The 19,872-nt window shown below is 47.0% G+C and overlaps 1 protein-coding gene across 1 annotated transcript in view; it reads left to right on the top strand.

Moving 5' to 3' along the window:
* The window catches only part of COLGALT2 (collagen beta(1-O)galactosyltransferase 2), a 54,992-nt gene that overhangs the window by 30,793 nt on the left and 4,327 nt on the right, over positions 1 to 19,872 (top strand). The window contains exons 2-7 of the mRNA XM_009909138.2: positions 4,726 to 4,836; positions 6,940 to 7,057; positions 7,778 to 7,912; positions 12,572 to 12,776; positions 17,827 to 17,946; positions 18,373 to 18,449. Of these exons, the coding sequence (XP_009907440.2) occupies positions 4,726 to 4,836; positions 6,940 to 7,057; positions 7,778 to 7,912; positions 12,572 to 12,776; positions 17,827 to 17,946; positions 18,373 to 18,449 (766 nt within the window). The remainder of the gene's footprint in view (positions 1 to 4,725; positions 4,837 to 6,939; positions 7,058 to 7,777; positions 7,913 to 12,571; positions 12,777 to 17,826; positions 17,947 to 18,372; positions 18,450 to 19,872) is intronic.

Raw genomic sequence — 19,872 nt, 5'->3', positions numbered from 1 at the left:
ACACTCTCCTCAAGACCTACAGTCTTCAAAACATTGACAGATCCTCCTCGTGGCTTTTGTTATTGAAAAGGGTCTCCAGTTCTGACCCTGCTTTGCAGTATAAATTTTTGAGCATGAAGTGCTTACTCTTGTTGGAAGCCTTCCCTCTGTCCCTCCCTCTTTGCCAGTGAGAAGAGCTGGTAAATGCTAAATTCAGTAGGAAAATTCCTGCAGGGCCCTGGCCATAGAGTTTCCCACAACTTGTGTTGCAGCCTGACCCATGCTCTGACAAGCCAGAGGCACACACTGTTGGTTTTGTCCTGTAGTACTTTTCCTATACAGATGGTGGAGGTGAATGTTTTCTTCTCTGACTCAGTGACTGAGGTAAATAAACCATAAATAGCTTGGGAGAACAGGCTGGGATGTGAAGAAATGAAAAAGGGTGATTGATTTATTTATTTCCCCCCCCCCCTATTTTGGGGGGAGGAAAAGAGGAGGCTAACCATTAAAGGCTAAATTAACTCCCTCTTGCAAATGTAGTTTGGGGACACATTATCAAGCTAAAAATACGAGCAGTTTGCCTCCTGTGCTGCTACTCACACATTACTTAATTAAGGCAGTAGGTGCTCAATGTTGCTCTTACTTTTCCACTATTCATGGTTCTTGGGTATTTTTGGGAGGGGGTACTTTGAGCATGGACAATGAGGGCTTGTGTCCATGTTAAGACTACTGGTTAAAGCCAAAGTAAATATTGAAGTGGTTGTAGCTGGGCCACTATAGGCCCCAGAGTGAACATTCTCACTCAAACTTCTCTAGAATTTGAGCTGGAGATCTTTTACAGTTTAATTTATTAAACTTCCTTTTCTGAAAAGAGTGGCAAGAATTTAAATGTTTTTCCTTGTCACTCTGCCCTCTGGTTGTGTCTTCAGGTTGTCAGTCTTGCATGAAACATTTTTCCTCTAATTAAATCCTAGACTTTGTTAATCAGCTCTTGAGCATGAAGTTGGCTCCTTTATAGTGCAGACATCATTGATGTAACCTGTCCCTTCTGAGGCGAGGGTGGCCTGCTGTTGTGAGTCTTCTCCCGCAATTACTGGATGTAGGAGGAGCATGTTTTGCTTTGACTTGAGATTTGCCTGCAGGGAATCCCTTGAGCTTCCATCAGTTCTGTCATTTGGGAAGGAAGAACATTTTGCAGTGGTGCAGGCTGGGGAGCGTCTCTGCTGAAAAGGCCTCAGGTGTGCTGTGGACCTGTGGTGGACAGCAACCCAAACACGAGCCAGGGGTGTGCCCTGGTAGCAAAGGTCAGCTGCATCTTTGGTAACATGAACATAGGTAAGCCAAGAGATCAAGGACAGGGGTTGTGATCAAACAAATGGCTAACAAAAAGAGACCATCTGGAAGATTACATCTGGTTTTGAGCCCTGTTGGTAAATAAAGATATTAACAAGTGTGAGCAAGTCCATCAGAGAGCCACAAAGATGGTGAGGCCAGAAGATGTTGGAGAATGATGGGAATTGTAGTCCTTGCTAGCCAGCTCACCTCTCCTCATCCTCTGGTTTTTGCACTCAGCACATCTTGTAGCTCCTGCTTTGTCTTGACTGTTCAAATGCTTCAAACTGATCCACTCAAAAACAGTGATTTGATTCTGACACCAGGTCAAGAATGATGCTGACAGACTCCAACTCGAAAACCAATACTGTGATCACCAAGCTGCTTTCAAAAATACCCTCAATCTTGTGTCTCTTGGGGTCTAAGGGCCATGTGGACTGCTAAGCTCTGTTCTGGTGAGTACCCTATCAGGTACATACCATAGAATCACAGAATCAACCAGGTTGGAAGAGACCTCCAAGGTCATCCAACTGATCACCCAACCCTAACTAATCAACTAGCTATGGCACTAAAGTGCCTCACCAGTCTTTTCTTACAATGCCTCCAGGGACACTGACCCCACCACCTCCCTGGGCAGCCCATTCCAATGGCAAATCACTCTTTCTATGAAGAACTTTTTTCTAAGATCAAGCCTAAACTCCCCCCTACAAGGCTTGAGGCTGTGTCCTCTTGTTCTGTTGCCGGTTGCCTGGGAGAGAAGACCAATCCCTTCAGGTAGTTGTAGACAGCAACAATGTCTCCCCTCGGCCTCCTCTTCAAACTAAACATCCCCAGCTCCTCATAAGATTTATTCTCCAGGCCCTTCATTAGCCATTTCATGGCCTTGTCTCACTGTACCATACAAAATACAAGTGTTGTCTGCTCAGTCTGTGTCTCAACCCTTCCTGGCTGTCAGCACTCAGAGAAAGGACTGTCGGTTTTCCAGAACTGGGGAGATGTGCACCATGGGCAACAGACCACTAGTAGTGGTGGTGAGATCATAGAATCATTAAGTTTGGAAAAGACCTCTAAAATCATCAAGTCCAACCTTCTACCCCACATCTCCATGACCGCTAGACCATGTCCCAAAGTGCCACATCTACTCTTTTGTTTTTTTAACATCTCCAGGGATGGGGACTCCACCACCTTGCTGGGCAGCCTGTTCCAATGCCCAACCATTCTCTCAGTAAAGCAATTCTTCCTAATCTCCAAAATAAATCTCCCTTGGTGCAGACTGAGGTGATTTTCTCTTGTCTTGTGGTTAGTTACTTTGGAGAAGAGCCTAAGGGTGGTTAGTTACTTGGGAGAAGGGGCCAACACCAGCCTTACTCCAAACTCCTTTCAGATACCTGTAGAGAGCAATAAGGTCTCCTCTCATCCTCCTCTTCAGGCTAAACAATTCCAGCTTCCCCAGCCTCTCCTCAGAACATGTGTTCCCCAAACCCCTCACCAGCTTCGCTGCCCTTTTCTGCACCCGTTCCAGCACCTCAATGTCTTTCTTACACTGTGGTGCCCAAAACTGGACAGAGTGTTTGAGGTGTGGCTTCACTAATGCTGAGCACAGCAGCACAATTTTCCCTAGTCCTGCTGGCCATGCCATGTCTGATACAGGCCATGATGTCTGTGGCCTTCCAGCAGATCAGCAGCAGAGATGGCCTTAACATCTTGAAAATGGTTTATGAATGAGCAGAGTCCAGTTAGTCCATCCATCTGAGTTAGAACTTTGAAGTTTTAACTGTGTACTCAGTTTGTAGGACTTCAAGAAGCTATTGCCCAAGGAGTATTTATAATGGGGAATATCCTGATGTGCCTCTTATGGCTTGAGGAGCTCGGAGCTCTTGCTGCTAGTGGGAAGTCCTGCTCAGTTTTGTTGGCCTGTTTTCCTTGTGCAGGGGCTGTCCTTAGAAGAGGGTAGGAAAAAGAAGTATGAGCCTGTTTTTCCATGCAGTGCTATTGCAAACACCATGGTTTCTCTTTGCTTTGGGTTTTTTTTTGGGGGGGGTTGTGGGTTTTGTTGTTGTATGTTTGTTTTTCTCTGAATTGGACTGGTTCAGATATTACACCAGGAGTGAGTGCTGATTTTGTTTGCTCTTAAACATGAATTGTTCGGAAGCCTTGCTTTTTGGGAATGGCTTGAGTTGTTTGGGGTGGTGTTGGGTTGGGGTTTTTTGTTTGGGTCTTTTTTTGAGGCTCATAACTGGAAAAACAAAAGTTTGCCAAACTGCTAGTCATAGGGCATGTTTCATCCAGGGTGTGACAAACTTTATTGCCTTTCAGCAGGGTGAATAGTCCTGGAGACAGCAGTGCTTTTTTGTATGCCAGAGGTTTGCCTCACCGACGGTCAGGAAGGTCTTCTGGGATGTGAATTTACCTTCTAATTAATGCCATCATAGCCTGGGCAGTAAAATGTGATTTTTCTTCTAGCACTTTCCTTGTGGCTAGACCTAGAGATTCCTCCATTTTCTTCTGTCTGTACAATGTTAGCTGTTGGAGTCTTCCAGGGTAAATTGTCAAGGGCATGCTGCCCTGCCAGGAACAGGACGGAGAACCACAGGTGCAGGAGGTTTGATTAACTTTTGGACAAAAACTCTTTCTCTAGGCAGCTCTTAGCAGAGAGCAAGATTAGATAGTAGCAGTCTTCAGCATAACCTCCTCTCAGGAGGGTGGTAATGTCCATGCAGGAAAACTTGCGTGGTCTGCCCTAACAGGAACTGGAGACAAATGATGGGAAGAACTTCTTACAGCCCTCTTGTCTTCCTTGAAGAAGCAAAGAAGTGATGGATATTGAATCACAGAATGGTCCAGGCCAGAAGGGACCTCCAAAGGTCATCTAGTCTGACCTCCCTGTAGTCAGCAGAGACATCCCTAATTAGACCAGGCTGCCCAGGGCCTCGTCGAGCCTCACCTTCATCTCCAGGGAAGAGGCTTCAACCACCTGCCTGGGCAACCTGTTCCAGTGTTCCACTACCCTCATAGTACCCTCCCATTGCCCTGTGTCCTGTCATTAGACACCACTAAGAAGAGTCTGGCTTCATTCTCCTGACATTCACTCTTTAGATATGTCTGAGCTTTATTGAGAACCCCTTCAGTCTCCTTGAGGCTAAACAGCCTCAAGTCTCCCAGCCTTTCTTCATAAGATTGATGTTCCAGTCCCCTAATCACAGTGACCCTCTGCTATTGTACAAAGTGTGTGTGTGACTGTGGTCAAGCCATTGTTCCTTTAGTAGTTGTTCAAAGGCTTCTTAATTTTGGTGTAGCTCCTCAGGTCAGCAGTATTGCAGATGATAAGTGGAAGAACAGAATGGACCTAGACCTTGTGTTAACAAGCTTCCTTTGTGTTCTCTCTCTCTTTTTTTTTTTCTTTCCCCACCCCAGGGCAGCCACTGACCACAATGTTGATAACACCACAGCAGTCCTTAGAGAGTGGCTGAAAAATGTGCAGAACCTCTACCATGATGTGGAGTGGAGACCCATGGAAGACCCCCAGTGAGTATGCAGCAAGGGGCTGACTGAAGCCATTTGATGTATTTATCAAATCTTCTACATTTTCTGTTTCCAGGCCAGGAGATGTAGTCAATATCCAAGCAGTAAAATGTGGATAGATTTTGTAGGCTCTGCCCCATTAAAATGATGCTCTTCTGGAGCCTATTAAAAAAAGGTATCTGAGTTCTGTGAAGCAATTCATCCACAGCTTTGGAGAAGAAAACATTTTAGTTCAGTTATTTTGTATCTGCAGCTGCTTTCTTTGCATGATAAACAAATGCCATCAAAAGCCACAGGGAATAAAAGCTATCATTCTTTATTTGCAAGGGAGCAGAGAAACCATAGTCTGTTCCTTTAGTGACTATGGGAGTTCTGTCTGAGACATCAAATATCTGGTTAGTCCTGAGCCAGAGAGCTAGTTTTAGTTCAGTATAGTCATAGAATTGGTTTGCTTTGAAAAGACTTCTAAGGTCATCAAGTCCAACCATCAGCCTAACACCACCATGGCCATTAAACCATGTCCTAGAGTGTCATGTCCACGTATTTCTTGACCACCACCAGGGATGGTGCTTCCACCACCTCCTCCCTGGGCAGCCTATTCCAGTACCTGTCTGCTTCTTCTTAATATCCAACCTAAACCTTCGTTGGAACAGCTTTAGGCCATCTCCTCTTGTCCTGTCACTTGTTACTTAGCAGACTATCTCCACCTCATTCCCAACTTCCTTTCAGGAAGCTCTAGAGAGCCAGAAGGTCTCCCTCAGCTGTCTCTTCTCCAGGATGAACAACCCCAGTTCCTTCATCTGCTCCTCACCACACTCATTCTCCAGACCCTTCACCAGCTTTGTTGCCCTTCTCTGGACACACTTCAGCCCCTCAATGTCCTTCTTGGGGTGATGGGGCCAAAACTAAACCCAGTATTTGCAGTGTGGTCTCACCAGTGCTGAGTATAGGGGAACAATCTATTCCCTACTACTACTGGTCACACTATTGCTTTTCCAGGCCAGGATGCTGTTGGCCTTCTTGGCCACCTGAGCACACTGCTGGCTCAGCCAATATTGCACCTTAACATGACTTGCAAGACCATTGCTTTGACATATATTGTTAGGTGCTTTGGAGTTTTATGCTTTATTTTAATTCATTTGGATTTTTAACATGAACAGTTCATTGGTTTGTTCTGGTTTCTGTTTCTTTTATCAGGAAAAAGTTCATCAGGTTCCCCCTTTCCTAGGCTTCTGTTTCCAAGGTGCTCAGTGCAGTGGTGGGGTGTTTGTGGTACAAACCCACAGGGAATACCTCTTCTACTGACTTTTTAATCCTTTATTTGGAATTGAGTTTTCTTAATCCTGCCACACTTAGCTTTTCTTTAAGTCCTGTAGAAAGCTTTTCAAGTTCTTAGCTCCTTCACTGGCTTATGCTAGCACAGTTTCAAAGGCCTGACATTTTATTCGAGGTAGAATCTGTTCCTAGGTTTCCTTTCACTGTTGTTACAAGTGGTTTGCTTTTGGACCTGACCCTGAAAACAGAGACAGGAGCGTAACTTTGCTCACATGATTGAGCTCATGGAGTTTGGTGTTTGCAGATTTAAGAGCTGTTACTGGGATGTGTTAACAGAAACTAATAATGTCCAGACCCCAAGGGACTCCACATTGCCTTCATCTTCACATCCTCAACTTTGTTGATTCCACTGGGCTTAAAGAAATTGTGTTTACAGTCTTAAAGCCCAGCAGAGGACAGATGACTTCCTACCAGAGGGTCAGATGAGGTAAATCAGCTTTGGTTCATTTTGGTGGGGTAACCTCTGCTTATATCAGGTGAGGGCCTGCTGCTGCAGAAGAAACTTCTGGGTTCAGTAGTGTTGTTTTGCTTGTGTCCACTTAGCCAGCAGAAAATGATGCAGCACTGCTTGTTCTTCAGTGCCCTGTGTAACCGTGCCAGCACCATACTTGGAAGCGTTCTCCCTCCAAGCCTCTCCTGGGTTGCCTGAGGTGACTCTTAACTCTGTTTTTCTTCCTGAAAGAAAGCAGCAAGAGAACTCTCTTGTTTTTAGACAAATATACAAGGGCCCAGACATGGGTTACAGTCACTTTTTTTCTTTTCCTTTCCAAGGTCTTACCCAGAAGAAATTGGGCCAAAACATTGGCCAAGCTCCCGATTCACTCATGTGATGAAGCTCCGTCAGGCTGCCCTGCGTGCTGCACGGGAGAAGTGGTCGGACTACATCCTGGTAAATATGAGGTTTGATTTATGAGCTGTCCTCAGGCTAAAGCTTTTCCAGTGTGATACTTAAGGCTGCCAAAAAAGTTTCTTCTCTATCTAAAGGCAAAGCTCTCTGCAGTGAGATGCTCTGTGTCATTTCTGTGTGGTCTGAGGGACTTTGCGGCTAGAGAGAGAAGTCCTTGGGCAAGCCCAAGGCTTTCTCCACAGGGGTCAGGACTGAATGTAGTCCTGGTAGTAGGTATGTACTTGCAAAGCTCCTCCAGATTGAAACCCTACTGGTTATTGATGAGATGTAAGGGAACTAGTTCTGCAGAACACTTGTGGGAAGATGGGTGCCTATGGTCATTCCAGCAGCAGCTGGTGGTGGTGTTCCCCCAGCCTCTGAACAAGGTGAGGGTGTCAGGCTGTTTTTTAAGGGCTCTTGCTGAAATTCTTCACAAAATAAAGCTGCCCTTTATTTGCAGCAATGTTATTTTCACTCACAGCTCTCTTGCCCCTGTGCTGGTGTAACATTGTGCAGAGTCAGAAGGAAACTCCTCATCCTTTTCTATCCCACAGCTGTGGTGCAGAGGCATAACAACCATATGTCCTGTGGTATCAAAGCCACCAGCTGTCTGATGTTGGCCAATATCTCAAGTCTCTGACAACCTTGTTCCCAAGAAGGTGGCAGGGAAGCAAATAACTTCACCTAATAATACTTTTTTCTTTTCCCCTCTTCCTTCTCTAGTTTATTGATGCAGATAACTTACTGACCAACCCACAAACCCTGAACCTGATGATAGCAGAAAACAAGACATTAGTGGCACCAATGCTTGAGTCTCGCTCTCTCTACTCCAACTTCTGGTGTGGCATCACCCCTCAGGCAAGTGACCACATGAATGATGCTGAGTGACTGTGTACACCAACTATGATTTCTAAGGCCTGCCTTGTGTCTGTGAAGCAGTGGGTATCATTTCTGTACCTATCTGCTTTTGTAGTGTCTTTCTGAAGAGAAGCTGCTGTAGCTCTGAGGTGTGCAAAGGTGATCTTGGCATGTAGCTGATGATAGTGATGTCATGCAGTCATCTCAGCTTGTGCCTCTCTCAGTGGCTGCATCCTGAATCTTAGGTGGGTGTCTTTGGGAAAGGGAATCTGGGAATCAGGATAGAATGGACCTTGCAGCCTGCAAATGTTTTTCAGGCTTTTTCTAACCAAGCTGTAGGTATGAGCAAAGCAATGCATGTTCTCCATGGGGTGTGCAGGCACAGAGCTGAAATTTCCTTCCTTGTCTGAGATTCCTCACTTGAAAAAAGCTGACTCTGGAGGAAGCTCAGCTCACTTAGCCAAAAATCCTGGGAAGTGATACAATCCCACTAATGACATAACTACCCCCCACCTCCCATACACACCAGGATGTACGTGAAGTGATTCCATATGTTTGTGTAATGGCCTTAAAACTCTTGGTCCGTCATTTTAGACCAACTTTCCTATACAGTGACGCTAATCTGACAGGAATTTGCTTTTCTTTCTTCAGCTTTCCATTGTGTGTAGGTTCTTTTTTTTCTCACATACAAACAAGATCTATGTAGTGGGACAACACTCTTTGCCTTGTAGGGAGGGTGTGTGCTGAAGTGTGTATGTTAAGGGTACTGATGTAAACGACAGAAGTGCTGAGCTCGGAAGTTTGCGTTTCATGTTACATTTTCAAACCACACACAGAAAGTAGAAGATACTTGTGTTGTAGAAATAGCACTGACTCTAGAGCCAGAACAAGGTTGAGCTATCACTTTACAAGTAAATCCACATCTCTGTGGTATGTTGTCTCTAGCAGGATGGGGGAGCAAATTGGAAGGGCAAAAGCATTAGAAAACCCACAACCTTGGACCCTGCAGCCTTCATGGGTTGAGATAAAGGCAATTTAATAAGTGAAGGGGAAAAAAACCTACCCCAAACAAACCAGGAGACAAATGGTCAGCCATTCCCTGAGCACCCTGGACCAGAAAATCTTGCCCTCAGTGTTACTGCTGAACTTGATGTTAAATGGTATGGAATATCCCTTTGGTCAGTTAGGGTCAGCCAGCAGTCTCAGCTGTGTTCCCCTCCCAAACTTTTGCCCACCTCCAGTCTACTTGCTGTGAGAAACAGCCTTGATGCTCAGCAGCAGCCAAAACCCCTATGTGTTATCAACACTGTTTTGGTTACTAGTCTAAAACACAGCACCAGACAGGCTGCTGTGAAGAAAGTTAACTGCATCCCAGACAAACCTAGTACAATCACCTCAATCTTAGGAAGATTTCAGCATGAGAATCAAATACACAGAAGGGCAAATCTGTCACAGTCTGGTTTGGCCTTTTTTTCACTCTTTCCTTTGAAATGATCTTGACTGAGTTGTAGATGGGCTCTCCAAGACATTAAGCTGCAGTGTTTTTGGTTTTTTCCTTCCAGGTAAGCCTCAATAATGAGATCACCTTTTTTGACCTGTTCTCCTATCTGCTGCTGGCATGTGCTTTGTCACCCTTTGAGGAGGCAGAATCCTAAACTGGATGTCTCCTAGCATGATAACAGGAGATCATTAATGTATTTATTCAGCTTCTCTTGAAAATGTCCCCTTTTTGCACATACCGGCTCTGGAAGGCTTCAGGATTTCCTTTATACTTCCATGCCTTAGTCTTCTGTTTCCTTCTTCATAAAGACTAGCTTGCTTCACTGCATAGACAAATGTGTTTAAGCCAAAGCTGCACGTGTCAGCCTGGGACATGTGAATAGAGGCATTTTAGAGAGGGTCCACACTCTGCCCTTCTCTACCCTCTTTCTTTATTCCATATACAAATCAACATTGTTGCTGGTCTGAAACAAAGAGCAAACTCTATTCCCCATTCTTTTGGTATTCCCAAGGAAACAAGTAGGGACATCAGGCAGAGTGACAACAGCAGTGCTGGATCAGGCCAAAGGTCTATCTGATAGCAGCAGTTCCTAGCAGATGCTTAGGGGTACTCCAAGTGTAAGAGCATGGCAAACAAGTAAGGGAATGATACTATCCCAAAGTATTTTTTCTGTCTCCTTCTCTAGGATTTCTTGAGAAAGGTCTTTGACTTCAAAGCTCCCAGTGATTGTTTTTTCTTTTGCAGAACTCACTATCTGAATCTTTTTTTGGCACCCACACCATCTTAGGGCAAGGAATTGCACAGCTCAGAGTAACTGAGTAAAAATAGCAGGAAGAAGTCCTGAACTTTCCAGATTCTTGGGAAGTAAATAGATAAGAAGACAGGGCTGGTCTGGGTGTGTTTATTTGTTCCAGGTTTTGTTTTAGAATGGAGATATAGACTTTATAATGAAGTCATTGTCCATCAAGTTTTGAGGTTATGTCCTTGGACAGCTAGGTTTTCCACTGATGTCAGTCAGCGTTGCTCCACAAGCTGAAGTGGATCTCTGCCTGCGTGCACCAGCCTCAGCCCTGGCCCCCAGTGTTAGTTCTCCAGTAGTAAATTTCCATCATTACCAGCATTAACTGAGAAAGGAGAGGTAAAAAAAACTAGCAGCAAATAAATCTTGCAGAATCTGGTGAAAGAAGCTGCTCTAACAAATAGGAAAGTTCCCACTTGATATTTGAAATTTTCTCTTAGTTGCTGCTCCTTGTTTCTGTGCTTGCTGTCCTACAGCCTCATGGTCTCCCTGGGGACTTGGGAAGGGAGGAGCAGCTGGAGCATGCTCTGAAACAGCCTCTGGCACTGCAAGCCAAACCCAGCTCCAGACAGCCTGACATTTAGTTGTCACGAAGCTAACCTTAGGAAGAGCATGGCGACGGTGCTGACGAGTCAGAGTCTTTCTTGGCTACACGTGATTTATGAGCAGTGCAAAGCCCCAAAACCCTGCAGTGAGTGACTGGAGGAGGAAAGATTAGTTTCCAGCATCTGTCACCTGTAGGCATTCTCAGATGACTGTTAAAAAGGTTGAATGTCTTAACCCTTCTTTCAGTGGGAATGCAAGTAAGATCTGCTTGCTCCTTTTCATGAGAATCAGGCAGATACACCATGCTTCCACACAGACCTGGGGTAAAGTGGTTTGCCCAGCGGTTGCTAGGATGCTCATGGAAAATATAACCCAAAAGTAACTTTTAACTTCTCTTAGTGACTCATCATTTCTGTAAAGACCAGGATTTGCTCTGGATTCAACCATCAGCCGTGTCCAGAAGTCTAATTGGTGCATTAAGTTTCTTTCTGGAGGCATTCAGTGTGTTTGTTTCCAGATCCTATAGCTTTAGACATACAGCATGTGCAAAACCAGCTGTGAGCTGCAGAGCGTGGGTGTTGCTCACAGGTCTGGAAGGCTGGCAGAGCTCATGGGCATGGACAAATGAGCTGATTGAAGCCTGTATCAGAACACATTGTTTTCTATCAGCAATAGTGTGGCCAGCAGGACTGGGACAGACTGTCCCCTGTGCTGGTGAGGCCACACCTTGAGTTGGGTTCAGATTTGGGGCCCTTACTAGAAGAAAGACATTAAGGGGCTGGAGCAGGTCCAGGGGAGGGCAGTGAAGCTTGTGAAGAGTCTAGAGAACAGGTCTGGTGGTGAGCAGCTGAGGGAACTAGGATTGTTCACCCTGGAGAAAAGGAGGCTGAAGGGGAGACCTTCTGGCTCTCTACAGCTCCCTGAAAGGAGGTTGGAATCAGGTTGGGGTTGATCTCTTCTCCCATGTAACAAGTGACTGGACAAGAAGGAATCATCCTCAAGTTGTGCGAGAGGAGGTGGAACGTGAAGAGAAACATCTTCCCCAAAAGGGTTGTCAAACCTTGAAACAGGCTGCTCAGGGCAGTGGTGGAGTCCCCATCCCTCTAGGGATTTAAAAGCCATGTGGGTGTGGTGCTGAGGGACATGTTGTAGTGGTGGCCTGGCAGTGCTGGGTTAATGGTTGAACTCAATGATCTTCTAGGTCTTTCCCAACCTAAACAGTTTCATGATTCTAAGTGCTTCCCCTGAGCAGTCTCTGTAGGGAGAAGTCAGGGATGAGTATTAAACCTGCTTGCCTCGGAATGGAGGCAGCAGGGGTTCTTACACAGCTGGTGGAGACCGAGATGTTGCCTTCACTGCAGTGAAACAATTTTTTTCTTTTTTAAGCCACTTTGAAAATGAATTCCTAGGTTCTATTCTGTGTAGCACTGATTGCCCTTTGTGCCTGCTGAAGGCACAGGACGTCACACGTGCTCAGCAGCTTCTGGGGTCAGGTCTGAGAGTCTATGTGCAAAACCAGTTTTTGAAAAGCCAGGAGAAAGCATTTCAGTGTCTGAAGCTCTATTGCAGGGGAATTGTGCAGTGGAAAGGCTTGGATTTCCTTGAGCAGCTAAGGAGGAGAGAGAAAATGAAGCTTTAACTTTTGGGGTGGCGATTGTTTGTAAATACTTGGCTGAGCCCTCTCCTCATGGGAAATGCTTACGTCTGAACACTGATCTTTTATGCTGGGGAGGGCTTGGGTGAGAGATTCTGCTGAGGGGCACCTGTGAAATAGAAATCTCTTGTAACAAGCATCTCCTTCTTGTGATTGCAGGGCTACTACAGAAGGACCTTGGATTATCCCCTGATCCGGGAGTGGAAGAGGACAGGCTGTTTTGCTGTCCCCATGATTCATTCCACATTCATCATTGACTTACGGAAGGAGGCCTCCACCAAGCTGACATTCTACCCGCCTCACCCAGACTACACCTGGAGCTTTGATGATATCATGGTCTTTGCCTTCTCCAGTCGTCAAGCAGGTATGTCTGGAGCCTTTGCTGGGGAGGATTCACTAGTGGAGTGGAATGGAATAAACCAGGTTGGAAAAGACCTTGGAGATCATTGAGTCCAACCTATCATCCATCACTATCTAATCAACTAAACCATGGCACCAAGCACCCCATCCAGTCTCTTCTTAAACATCTCCAGTGATGGTGACTCCACCACCTCCCTGGGCAGCCCATTCCAATGGGCACTCACTCTTTCTGTGAAGAACTTCTTCCTAACCTCCAGCCTAAACCTCCCCTGGTGCAGCTTGAGACTGTGTCCTCTTGTTCTGCTGCTGGTTGCCTGGGAGAAGAGACCAACCCCCACCTGGCTACAACCTCCCTTCAGGTAGTTGTAGACAGCAATAAGGCTGCCTCTTCTCCAGGCTAAGCAACCCCAGCTCCCTCAGCCTCTCTTCATAGGGCTTGTGCTCCAAACCCCTCCCCAGCTTTGTTGCCCTTCTCTGGGCACGTTCCAGCAAGTCAACATCTTTCCTAAACTGAGGGGCCCAGAACTGGACACAGTACTCAAGGTGTGGCCTAACCAGTGCTGGGACATCCAGATCTCTATTTTGAGTTTACAGGCCAGAAGTCCTGTGTTGACATTAGTGGTGAGGCAAGACCCTGTTCCTTTTCCCTTTTTGGATCTGATCAGGGATAACCAGCAGCAAGTGACCAGCAACCCGGTTTTGAGTCACAGCTAGCTTTGAAGGATGCAGGAGCCATTCCTGAGATGGGGTCAGTGTTTCAGAAACAAAATGCATGGCATACACCCTTGGTTTGTGTCACAGAAAGACTGTAGTGAGCCCAGGTGAAAGCTGTGAGAGTGGGAGATGCTTTGAATTCTGCAGGTGAGATTTATATGGCACCACTTCCAGGAGATCCTTGTGGAAAACAAAACCCAGTTTGGTCTCACACAGTGCCCGTGAGGCTTTCCTTCATGGCAGCTCAGCAGGAGTTACCTGAGAGGTAGCAGGGGTGGTTTTGTCATTTTGAAGGCTAAATCAGTGCAGTTTTCAGAGGAATGCTGTAGAGTCTGTGGGCTGTGCTGAGAGAGAACCTCAAGCAGGCCAAGAGCAGGTTAGAGCTGGTGTGAGAGCAGTAAAATTTGTATACTGAACATTGTGTCATCAGTACTTTGGGAGTAACAGCTGCCTTGAGTTCCTTGGGGCACAGTGGAGAGAAAGTGTACCAGCTGTTACTGGGACCAGTTCCTACCAAACAGTGAGAGGATTTCAGTTAGACCTGAAATACTGGGGTTCTTTCAGGCCAAGTCACCACTTCAGTGTCCTCTTCCATTGTCTGGAATCGCTGTTGGTGTTTGCAGAGAGCTCTGGGCGTCTTGGAGAAAGTGTATGATCTCCTAAGTGTATGATGCTGCCACTGGTGCTTGGACTTGTGAGGTTGTTTAGTGCCAGCTACTTCCCATCCCTGGAGCTATTCCAGGTCGGGTTGTTTGGGGCTCATCTAGTGGCAGATGTCCATGCTTACTGCAGGGGGGTTGGACCTTTAAAGATTCCTTCCAACCCAAACCAGTCTATGATTCTGTGATTTATTGTTTTTGGAGGGTGTATCTTGTGGGTATTCTCTCTCCAGCAAAGTCCTAGCTGGTAGACCAGTGCCAGAACTGAAGGGAGCTCCTGGGAAGGTTGCTGTTGTAACAGTCATCTGTGTCATTCTTTGCCCTGTGTGTTGAAAAGGGCAAAGTTTGGGACCTTGGATGAAACCTCAGCAGCACCAATGAAATGCTATTCTGTTCAGAGGTTCAGGAGTGGTTTGGTGGCTTACTGGGGGAAGATCCCCCTCCCCATTTGAATAGAATAGAATAGAATAAACCAGGTTGGAAGAGACCTTCAAGATCATCGTGTCCAACTAGGTAGATTTACCGTTCTAAAGTAGCTTTTATCCCAGAAGGAGCAGATACATAGAATACATAGAATACATAGAATAAACCAGGTTGGAAGAGACCTTCAAGATCACCGCGTCCAACCCATCAATCAATCCAACACCACCCAAACATCTAACCCACAGCACCAAGCACCCCATCAAGTCTCCTCCTGAAAACCTCCAGTGATGGCGACTCCACCACCTCCCCAGGCAGCCCATTCCAATGTGCAATCACTCTTTCTGTATAGAACTTTTTCCTAACATCTAGCCTGAACCTCCCCTGGCGCAGCCTGAGACTGTGTCCTCTTGTTCTGATACTGGCTGCCTGGGAGAAGAGACCAACATCCGTCTGTCTACAACCTCCCTTCAGGTAGTTGTAGAGAGTAATAAGGTCACCCCTGAGTCTCCTCTTCTCCAGGCTAAGCAACCCCAGCTCCCTCAGCCTCTCCTCGTAGGGCTTATGTTCCAAACCCCTCACCAACTTTGTTGCTCTTCTCTGGACTCGTTCCAGCAAGTCAACCTCCTTCCTAAACTGAGGGGCCCAGAACTGGACACAGTACTCGAGGTGCGGCCTAACCAGTGCAGTGTACAGGGGCAGAATGACCTCCCTGCTCCTGCTGGCCACACTGTTCCTGATGGATTGGCTGACTCTGTGCAGCTTAACAGTGTTTAAGCTTGTGGAAGGGAAGACTGGAGATCAGTGAGCCAGATAAGAGTAGTTGATGAGATCAGTGCCAAATCCATTAATGTCAGCAGGTAGCATTTGTTTTTTCATTCTGCCATTTACCTAAATTGCAGCTGACAGCTGAATGTGTTTTGGCAAGTGGAGCAGCCAGCAATTTACTTGTAGAACTTCAAATGGTAGGAACAGCAAGGTCATTAATGCAGACAATTCTGCTCTGCTAAAAATACCGGGGATTAGGGGCACTCATACATGGGAGCACCAACACAGCAGGTAGTGTCTGCTTTTCATTTACTTCCTAGAGGGAGGGGAGTGGTTGTGATTGTTTGATTAAAAAAGAAAATGAAAAGAAAGGCAGGTTTGTGTTTTTCTTTGCTTGGCTGCCTATCTGGGCACTTGCAGCTGTATGTAGCAGCTGTCAGATTGTACTTAATTAATGAAAAAAGCCTAGCAGAGCTCAATGAAAACCAGCAGAAATACTTCCCTTGGCTTCTCTGGAGGTAGCTCTTGAGCTGGGTGCCTGATGTGACATCAGGCCCAGTGCTGCTGCTGCTGTAGCTGATAGTGAGCAAGCCAGATCTTACCCTTTGAGTAAGTCAACCTCAAGTGCTGCAGTGGCTGGCACAGGAGCTGTTAGGGAGCAGTGCTGCTTAGTATCTTCGTCAATGACATGGATCGATTGCACCCTCGGCCAGTTTGCAGATGACACTAAGCTCAGAGATGCAGGTCAAACACCTGAGGGATGGGATATAATCCTGGACCTGGACAAGCTGGAGAAGTGGGCCTAGGTGAACTTCATGAGTTTCCCCAAGGCCAAGTGCACTTGCAGATGGGTCAGGGCAATCCCCAGTATCAGTCCAGGCTGGGGAATGAAGGGATGGAGAGCAGCCCTGTGGAGAAGGACTTGAGAGTGCTGGTGGGTGAAACGATGGACATGAGCTGGCACTGTGCACTCCCAGCCCAGAGCCAGCTGTGTCCTGGACTGAGCCTGGGCAGCAAGGGGAGGGAGGGGACTCTGTACCTATGCTCCACTCTGAGAGCCCACCTGCAGTGCTGGGGCCAGCTCTGGAGTCCTCAGCACAGCAGAGACATGGACCTGTTGGAGTGAGGCCAGAGGAGGCCACACCAGTGGTGGGAGGGCTGGAAGCTCTCTTCTGTGAGGCCAGGCTGAGAGAGCTGGGACTGTTCAGCCTGGAGAAGAGAAGGCTCCAGGGAGACCTTCTGGTAGGCTTTCAGTGCTTAAAGGGGCAGAGAAGAAAGTTGGGGACAGACATTTTATCAGACCCTGCTGTGACAGGAGAAGGGATGATGGATTTGAACTAAAAGAGGGAGACTCAGACGAGACAGAAAAGAAGGAGGTATTTTTAACCCTGAGCATGATGAGACCCTGGCTCAGTTTGCCCAGAGAGGTGGTAGATACCTCATCCCTGGGATCACTCCAGATGAGGTTGGTTGGGGCTCTGAACAACCTGCTCTATTTGCAGCTGTCCCCGCTCGCTGCAGGGGAGTTGGAGCAGGGGCTGTTGCTCAGCCCTGGGCCTCTATAGGGAGAGGCCCAACACCCTGGGACCGCTGCTGCTTCGCCTTCAGCACAGTGGCAGGTGGAAGGCTGCTGGCTCCTGTGCCAGCTGTTGCACCACTTGAGGCTGGCTTCCTTGAAGGGTGAAAGCCTGTTCCTGCTTTTGGCTCTGGGGTTATGAAGGGATTTGTGAAGTGAGGGCCAGGATTGAGCAGTACAGGTGGGGTTTTGGGGATGGGTGTTTCTGCAGTACTCCCCAGTTACCCCCAGAAGTCCTGCTACAAGGTTGTGGTGAGGCTGGGGTTGGTCGCTTCTCCCGAGTAACATGGGATAGGACAAGAGGAAATAGCCTGAAGTTGCACCGGGAGAGGTTTAGGTTGGACATTAGGAACAATTCCTTCCCCAAAGGGTTGTCAAGCCCTGAAACAGGCTTCCCAGGGAAGCGGAGTCCCCATCCCTGGAGGGATTTCAAAGCCCTGTACATGGGACATGGTTCAGTGGTGACCTGGCAGTGCCTGGTGAAGGGTTGGATTTGATGGGTTTGAAGGTCTTTTCTAACCTAGATGATTCAGTTGGTCAGGTACAGCTTTTGCTGAAGGCCAGTTCTGCCCTCTGCTGTAGGATTGTTTTCATAGCATGAAGGCAAAAGCCAAAGACAACACTTTCTGTGGGCTTAGAAGGGGTTTCCTAGTCTCTCCTAGGAGAAAACTGATTTTGGATAAGAACACCTGTTGTTAGGGAGCAGGAAAAAATTGATTTGATGGGAGAGGCAACTTGCTGCTGGCCAAATAAAGCAGAAGATGGCTCGATGATGTTTTTGAGTCTCTTGCTTATTAAGCAGAACATCTTGGGACTGAGGTCTGGGCACAAGTTTGATTGTGGCTACAGGGCAACAGAGTGGAAAAATCCACTGGCAAAAGGCCTGGCTCTAATTCCTGGCTTTGTGTGATTCCCAGGAATACAGATGTTCATCTGCAACCGTGAGCACTATGGTTTCCTTCCCATGCCCCTGAAATCACACCAGTCGCTGCAAGAAGAAACCGAGAACTTTGTGCACACGCTGATTGAGGCTATGAGTAAGTTCCTGTGCCTTGCTGTGGTGGACCCCTTCAAGTTAATGTTTGTAGAATTCTCCTCCCCTGGGGAGCCTGCAGCCTGTCCTGACTGCTGCCACACTGGTTGGATATGCAGTTTTCCATTTTCCACTCCTTTCCTGCCTAAGGATATAATCACATTCAGGTCAGCTCCATTCACAAAACACTTCCCCATGTTAGATGCAAAGGTGCATCTTTATTGCAGAAAGGATGCTGCAGAAGCTTGATTTTGTCTTGAGGTCTGTTGGGCATGGCTTCTGCTGTGCAACATGGATGCTTTCTGCTACATCCACTCTTGCTCAGATTCCATCTCCCTGGGGAGACCCAGTGATGAAAACACAGGTGGATATGTTCTACTGCTGCGGCTCATACGTGAGGGTGATGCTTGGGATCTCTCCTCTCTTTCAGTTGATCGTCCTCCCATTGAACCCTCTCAGTATGTCTCTGTTCCTCCGAAGAACCCTGACAAGATGGGATTTGATGAAGTAAGGAACCTATTTTGCTGCCATTGTTTTGTCTTCCTGTTTATCAGTTAGAGGAGCTGGATTCTCCCTGTAGCTTAGCTTCCAGCCATTTCCCTTGGAGTATATTATCTTTGTAAATAGTTAGCTCTTTCCCAGTCACTCTTCTTTTGGACTTTAACTTTTTCCAAGGAGAAACTAGCCATTCCTCTTCGGGGAGGACTTCCAAACAAGGGCAATGAAGCTGGTGATGGGTCTGGAGAACAGGTCTGGTGAGGAGCAGTTAAGGGAACAGGGGTTATTTTAGCCTGGAGAAAAAGGAGGCTTAAGGGAAGACTCTCATGCTCTCTACAACTCCCTGAAAGGAGGGTGGAGGAAGGTGAGTGTCGGTCTCTTGTTCTTTGTAACAAGTGTTAGGATGAAACTGCTTTAAGTTGTGCTGGAGGAGGTTTAGTTTGGAGATTAGGAATGATTTTTTTCTTCCAAAGGATTGTCAAGACCTGGAACAGGCTGCCCAGGGAAATGGGGGAGTCACCAACCCTGCAGGATTTTACACCCATATAGCTGTGTTGCTGGGGGACATGGTTTAGTGGTGACCTTGCAGCACTGGGTTAACAGTTGGACTCAGTGATCTTGAAGGTCTTCTGCAACCAAACTGATTCTATGTTTTAACCCAGACAGGAGGAGATGGCAGAAGTGAGGCTCCCCAGTTCTTGTACTCATTCTTCTTGTCAGTCGTCCCAGTCTGTGACAAAACCTGGTCTTTTGGGAAACCTCTTCTGCTTTCCAGTGCCAGAAGGGAACAATTTATCTCAGCTGAGAGACACTGGAGAGCCCAGAGCAGCTGGGTCTCCAGGCTCTCAGCTGGGTTTTCTCCCAACCTGGGTAATTCCAGGAGTGATAAACACCATGCACTCCGTCTCCTTACTGAGGCATCTCTCCCTCTGTTGTGCTTGGTCCCCACATCTTCCTGCTACAGCTTTAAGTAAAAGTGAACTAGAAGGATGGTCACTGATGCTCCCAGAGCCCCAGGAATGCAGAAATTCCTATCCCAACTCTGCCTCATGCTGTGGAGAGAGGGAGAGGGCTGGAGGATGATCTGCTGTGCTTTAATTAACCAGTGTTGTTCACAGAGCCAGCAAGGCCTGGGCGTGCAGCTGCTAGGGTGGCGGTGGCACCGTGACCGAGGCAGCTGTGGTGATCAGGGCAGCCTTTGTTCTCGTGGCCTATTCTGCTACATCTGTTTTCATGGCTTGGAAAGCCTGAACCTGATTTGGCTACGGGTGTTTGAGCCTCTGTGCTTAGGACACAGCTGGTGCAGGGTTTTTCCATGTTGTGCTCTGTGGCTGTGCTTTATTTATCCAATTTATTATTTTTTCATTTGTACTGAGCTGGAATTTGACCTGCTTCTTACTGGGATGAGGTTTTGCTCCACAGGCTACAAGGC

Source organism: Dryobates pubescens, chromosome 11, assembly GCF_014839835.1.
Source record: "Dryobates pubescens isolate bDryPub1 chromosome 11, bDryPub1.pri, whole genome shotgun sequence".
Lineage (NCBI taxonomy): Eukaryota > Metazoa > Chordata > Aves > Piciformes > Picidae > Dryobates > Dryobates pubescens.
This window is presented reverse-complemented; position numbering and strand designations above follow the sequence as displayed.